This window comes from Carassius carassius, chromosome 22 (assembly GCF_963082965.1).
Source record: "Carassius carassius chromosome 22, fCarCar2.1, whole genome shotgun sequence".
NCBI classification, from domain to species: domain Eukaryota; kingdom Metazoa; phylum Chordata; class Actinopteri; order Cypriniformes; family Cyprinidae; genus Carassius; species Carassius carassius.
The window spans coordinates 14393863-14400467 of NC_081776.1; the positions used below are offsets into that span (position 1 = coordinate 14393863).

At 38.7% G+C, this 6605-nt stretch overlaps 1 protein-coding gene across 1 annotated transcript; it reads left to right on the plus strand.

Moving 5' to 3' along the window:
* The first annotated feature begins 2203 nt into the window (after positions 1–2203).
* On the plus strand, positions 2204–5719 carry LOC132098398 (myogenic factor 5-like). The gene is made up of 3 exons (XM_059504521.1): positions 2204–2885; positions 4420–4495; positions 4590–5719. The coding sequence occupies exons 1-3, from the start codon at positions 2433–2435 to the stop codon at positions 4781–4783; spliced, it is 723 nt and encodes a 240-aa protein (XP_059360504.1). The 5' UTR covers positions 2204–2432; the 3' UTR covers positions 4784–5719.
* Positions 5720–6605: the final 886 nt, after the last annotated feature.

A 6605-nucleotide genomic window follows, 5' to 3' on the forward strand; every position in this document is an offset into this window, starting at 1 on the left:
AAGATTTACGGACATTCCTTTGAATGTCCAGTCATGGAGCCATTCTAATTTCCCACATCACTGGAGCTGAGGAAACACTTCTAGCTGCCAGACAAATGCTGTTGCCAATCACACCATCTGACCATGTGATCAAATATGATACTGTTATTGCTGGTGGAAAAAGTGCAGCCAATGGTTGCTGATCTTGGCAGGCAAAAGAAGGATGGAGTGAAAAAACTAGAGGGTGGATGAAAAGCTTGTCTTCTCATTGTTTTCTTTAGATACTTTTTTTTTACAGATTTCATATAGGCTACTCATATCGATGGAAAAACTAGAAAAATGTGCGAGAACTTAATAGAGAATAAAACTGTTAATAAAACATTAGCACTCACACTCTGCCCTACTCTTAACACAGTCCCTGACCCTTGCCAGGAGCCCTCAGAAAAGTTCCCTGAGACATCGCAATGTTTCCAAATCTTGGAGCAGGTTGGACTCAGTTATAGACTGCTGTCAGGTTTTCTCGTTGTCCATGTTGTTAATTGTCTTTGATCTGAACGACAGCTAAGCAGGATTATCCCTGGTCAATGTCTTCTTCAGCTGTGCGCAATACAAACTACACCGGCTCATGTTTTCTTAGGTGCGCGTGGTTCCCAGACACTGGAGAGGCCAAACGTTTTAGCATGTTGCGAGAAATATCCACATTGTGTCTTTATTAGCTGTCAACACTGACGGCTCGAGTAATGACCTCTATACAGCAAAAGACGGTGATTTTAAGACACTTGATCAGTGTTAGGGTTATAAACAATGTGTTTTTTTATTATTATTATTATTGCGTAACTGCGTTTACTCACCATTGGAATTGCTATATTCACGTAATTGAGTGATTAAATTGAAAATGTTATCCAACAGGTTGCTATGAAAATAAAGATGCTCAGATTTCAAGTATCCTCAAAAATACAGTATATAGCTACTGAATTGCGAAGTAATACAGTTTTGTAGTTGGCGTATGATCATGGAAACGATCCTGGCCTTGATCAACCTCTAAAAGAATTGGTATAAACTCTAGTGGTGTGGAAATTTGATTGTGTGTGGTGGTAGTTTAATTTTTTTCCGTTTTTGAAGAAAAAGCTGCAGTTAGAAGTCATTTATTTGCAGTTATTGTTAATTTCACACACACACACACACACACACACACACACACACACACACACACACAGACATGTTTTTGTGAAAAGTGGGGACATCCCAAAAGTGAATGGTTTTTATACTGTACAAACTGTATATTCTATAGCCCTACACCAACCCTACAACTAACCCTAACCCTCACAGGAAACTTTGATCATTTTTACTTTCTCAAAAAAACTCATTCTGTATGGTTTATAAGCGTTTTGAAAAATGGGGACATGGGTTATGTCCTAATAAGCCACCCTCTACTTGTAATACTTGTGTCATACCCATGTCATTATACAGAGTTGTGTCCTGATATGTCACAAAAACACACACAGACACACACACACACACACATACATTTAAATACCAAAAGAATTGATGATAATTATGTGATTATTGTTTCAGTGTTTGTTACAATTTCTTTTAACTGCTTTTTACAGGTTCTTTCTTTTCACAAAGTGGCACAGTAGCAAAGATAAGTTGCTAACGAGCTACTTAAAAAATTAATGAGCTTTAGCTTAACTAACACGGACATGCTGTTTCTGACACCTTCATCCAGTCCGGATCTTGAGATGTGTATCTGCGTGAGTGTGTGCCTCTGAAATGCTACACCAGCCCTTACAGCTGGGCCGCATCTGCAACGCTGCTCTTTCCTCAAGCGTAAAATTAGCCAGCAAACTCTTAAACATGGAGTCATTCTTGACCGCTTTGTTTTGAGATAATAGAAGTTACATTTATTTGTTTGGTTAAAAGTTTTACTAAAATGAAACTCATCTCTCCAACTTTCAGGGAGCCCATGCAGATATATATCTGTGGATCTTAACTTAATGCAATCAATTGTTAATACTTTTAAAGAGTTTTAATAATCAATACAAATTCATGGACAAGTTAGGAGACAAAATGTAAATGGCTACAGATTAAAAAAAGATTAAAGTATAAAAACCCTGAAGTAAAGTAAGGTCTAAAGTAGACAATGAAAGCAAGAGTTTCTTCACATGAATGTTTATTGGTGATAATTCTCTCTTGTAATGACCGTTACACTGTTGAACTGAGTGAGAAACCACCCCTCCACACAGATGTGGGAAACTCAGTAGGGGTGTTGGGTTTGGGATCTGGTGAGGAAGGGGGGTCTCTGAGCCCTGCCTTGGCCAATGGGCCACGGTCATTAGGGCTGACCAGTGTGGGCCCGGCATATAAGAAGGGCCGTATGGCACCAGACAAACCACATCACTCAGAGGTCGCCCCCTCACAGATCTCCTACATCTACACAAATCTAACCAATCATGGACGTATTCTCTACATCCCAGATCTTCTATGACAGCACCTGTGCCTCGTCGCCTGAAGCTTTGGAGTTTGCCCCCGGAGGGGAACTGGCGGGGTCTGAAGAGGACGAGCACGTCCGGGCCCCCGGGGCCTCACATCAGCCAGGTCACTGTCTCCAATGGGCCTGCAAAGCTTGTAAGCGCAAATCCAGCACGGTGGACCGCCGGAGAGCTGCCACTATGAGGGAGCGCCGCAGGCTGAAGAAGGTGAACCATGCGTTTGAGGCACTACGGCGCTGCACCTCAGCAAACCCCAGTCAGCGTCTTCCCAAAGTGGAGATCCTGAGGAATGCCATCCAGTACATCGAAAGCCTTCAGGATCTCCTCAGGGAACAAGTGGAGAACTACTACAGCCTGCCAATGGAAAGCAGCTCTGAGCCCGCCAGCCCCTCCTCAAGCTGTTCTGAAAGAATGGTAAATATTACTCTCTTACTCTTCAAGCCATTCTTTGGGGTTTAGATGGATTGACATCTTACTGAATGTCTGTCAAAACTGAAATACTCCGGTTTCCTCTACTAGAGTGAGTTTTCTAAAGGTCAAGGCCCAAATGCACAGAAAATCCTTTTGAATGTTCATTTTTGAGGTTTCCATCTTGTTATGTATCTAGGCAAGGTCCGTGTCCTTGTCTGTCTGTGTTTTAGACTTCATGTTTTTTCTCAATAGCACACAGAGATTCTATCCATCAAATGGAGTCAGGAATGCCTCAGTCTCAGCATGACAACAATAAATTGCTGCCCACATCTGTCTCTTTTTATACGCTAAGATATAAGCTTACTGCTTTTTATCAGGGAACTTCTACAGCATATGTGGCACATTGCAACATATAGTATTGTTTTTTGTCTAAACAACATCATTGTTGTGTCTGTTTCAATGCTCAGTCGACCTACGATATGCTATTATGTTAAAGACACCCAAATTGTCACTGTTTACTATGGTCTTGCTTATCAATACGTTTGCTAATGACACTAAGATGCATTTAGCTAGCTAATGACACTAAGATGCATTTTGCTATCACTGGTAGCATTTATGTTTACATTATTTACATATATTTGGGCGTATTCTTTGATTTGAACCTTACAGTTTAGAAAAAGCTGCATAGTTTTGCTAATTTAGCTCGGTGCTAATCTTTTGGCTAATTGACCTGGAAGGTCTTCTAGACTCTGTTGTTCTGAATTAGCTATGATGCAAATAGTAATTGAGATGCTTTTAGGTTGGCTGACAAAGCATATTTGTTAATGAACTTTTATGTAACCAGGAAAAAAAAAGTCTCACTGGGATTAAAATCTCTACTGCAAGAGTGACATTGACATTTTTATTAGAGACTTCGAGCCATTTGCTGACAAGGACAAGCCTTCCAGATGTAAATGTTCTGAGTGAGCTAGTTTGTAAACTTTTAATCAGGTAGAAAATTAACTGAGATTGCAATGTCTTTTACAAGTGTGACCTGACCTAGAAGGCTGCAGGATTCAAACAGCAATGCTACAAACAGTTTGAGATGTTGGTTCACAAAATATTTCTGACAAAATCTCAGTACAGGATTTAAGAATGGAAGATATAGTGATGGCTCTCCCACTGGACTCTTTACAGCCCAATAAAGCCTCAGTAAATCCAGCCAACAGAGACTGGCAGGAAAGTGACAGCCATCCTGCATTCCAGACTGACTGCATGAGCTGCGCTGCTGCCAGGATTTTCTGCAGATTTACTCCGAGAAAGTGTCATCTTGCACAAACTGGTGTGGCTTCCACTGACTCAATCAATTTGCCACGCCTGAAGCCCAACATAGCGTGGGAGTCCCTTGCAAAGTAACCAGCTTGTGAAAGAAAGAGACAGTGAAGTTCACAGACTATGCAGTGCTGCTCCAGTGATGCACAAGTTGTTATAGAGGAAGAGAACAAATCCATGTCACATATATGTTCACTGATGGAACTTTTTGTGTTCTACACTTTAGATTGACTGCAACAGTCCTGTATGGCCTCAGATGAATCCAAACCTTGGGAATAACTACAACTTTGAAGCACAAAATGGTGAGAAATGAGATCATTATAATTTGTTTTTTCAATGTGGAAGTCTTTTTGTTTGTCACCAATGATGTCATTTCCTGTTTCTTCATTAATCCAGCTAGCGCAGTGGGCAGAACTCCAGGAGCGTCCAGTTTGCAGTGTCTGTCCAGCATCGTTGACAGGCTGTCCTCTGTAGATACGGGAGTTGCAGTGGGAATGAGGAACATGGTTGCTCTTTCTCCGACTGGAAGTGATTCCCCGTGCAGTTCTCCAGACAGTCCCAGCAACAGACCAGTCTACCACGTCCTGTGAGACTCCAGCCTGCTTACCTGCTTCCACAGAACGCTCTGCAGAATCATTCACATTGCATGTTCAGTTATGAAGCATTTTGGATCATTTGATAATGCTTTCAGATAATGATAAGAATGTAGTAATTGCAAACCTCCATTCAGTGCAAAGTCAAAGATTAGCCTCAAAATCTTGGCTGAAAATGCAAGACAAGTCTTCTTCACACATTCTGTGTGTGCCTGGTTATAATTTGGTTTATGTGCTAATGTTTTATGTGGTCGTGGCTTAAAAAAGCCATACTATCCATAAAAAAAATATGTCAATGTATAGATAGCAGATATTTTTACCATGTTGACCGACTGTATGGATGAACTACATTGAAACTGGTTTTATTTATCAATAATAATCGTTAAATGCTGTTTTTTAATATTAGCCTACTCAATGTTATCCACGACCTACCATTCTCTGTGTTGTAAATAAGATTGTACATAATTTAAATGACTGTTATTGTATTCGTGTAATGTTGTTTCTGTCATATTTAATGAACATCCTTGCATAAAATGACTTTTTCACAATAATACACATTTCACAAAAATTGTATTTAATAATACCATTTGTCACTATTTGAATTGAAACGAGGAATAAAATCCTCTGGTGTTTTTGAAATGCGTCTATCAGTAAATATTGACTGCAGTTCGGTCCCAATCATACGCCATTTGTCAGCTGCTAGAAAATCATGGGTGTCAGAGGAGGACAGTTGATAGTGTGATGAGTGGGATGTTGAAAAAAGAGAGAGAAAGAGAGGAAATGAGCTCTATGTGCCTGTTTGCTTAATGTAACAAATGTAACACATCATTCACACCTTCTTAATACCATTGTCTTGAACAAATGGCCACATGCTGACACTTCAAGGTGCTGCATGTGTGTGGGTAAGAGAGAGAGAGAGAGAGAGAGAGAATCTATGCACAAAAGAACATGACTGAGTTACATTAGTTTAGTTTCATTTTAAGCCAGCAATATTGGATGAGGAATGTTACATCAGATGGTTTGTCTATGCAAACTATGTATTATTTTTGATTTGTCAAAATATCTTTATTGGCCCATCATTTACAATATGATCAAAGGTAGACCTTCATCAAATTTAAATTTATTAAAATAGATTAATGAAAATATAATTACTCAGAGGCCGAAATTCCTTAAACTTAGAAAAAAAAATGAATAAATAAAAGCATTATAATGTGAATCTTTGTATTTTATCTGAAAACACTATTGCTATTCTATAATAGCCAAACAGACTCAGACTTCAATAGTGACATAAGATTTTATTTAAATGAGCTATAAAATATTGAGATTATTTATTTAAATGTAACTTTAAATCCCAGAGAGATGTTTTTTTTTTAAATCTGTGAAAAGTAAAACAACATAAAACTAGTAAAATACAACAGTATTTCATTTTTGTTCTTGTTAGTGAATCAAATAGGGAAACAATTAACCTTGAGGTAAATAAATAATAAATAAATAAAAAACCTAGAACCCACATTAAAGTAGTTACTTTCACATTATAAAAGGTGCCTATTCAGACTCAGAGCCACATTTTCTCTTGTAAAGAGATTCAGTAATGCATCTTTCACCGAGAGTCTTTCAAACACTTAAAAGTATAGTAGATATAATTTCAGTAAGCAATCCTGTCGCCCACCTGGCTATAACTCCAAATGCTACGCAGGAAATATCCATAGCTAAAGCTACTATAATCCATTCAATGACTCATATATTGAATTTGTTATTAAACCTCTAAAAGATTTGAACCTTCCGTGGATTGAATAGCATTGTATGCTCTGACTACATG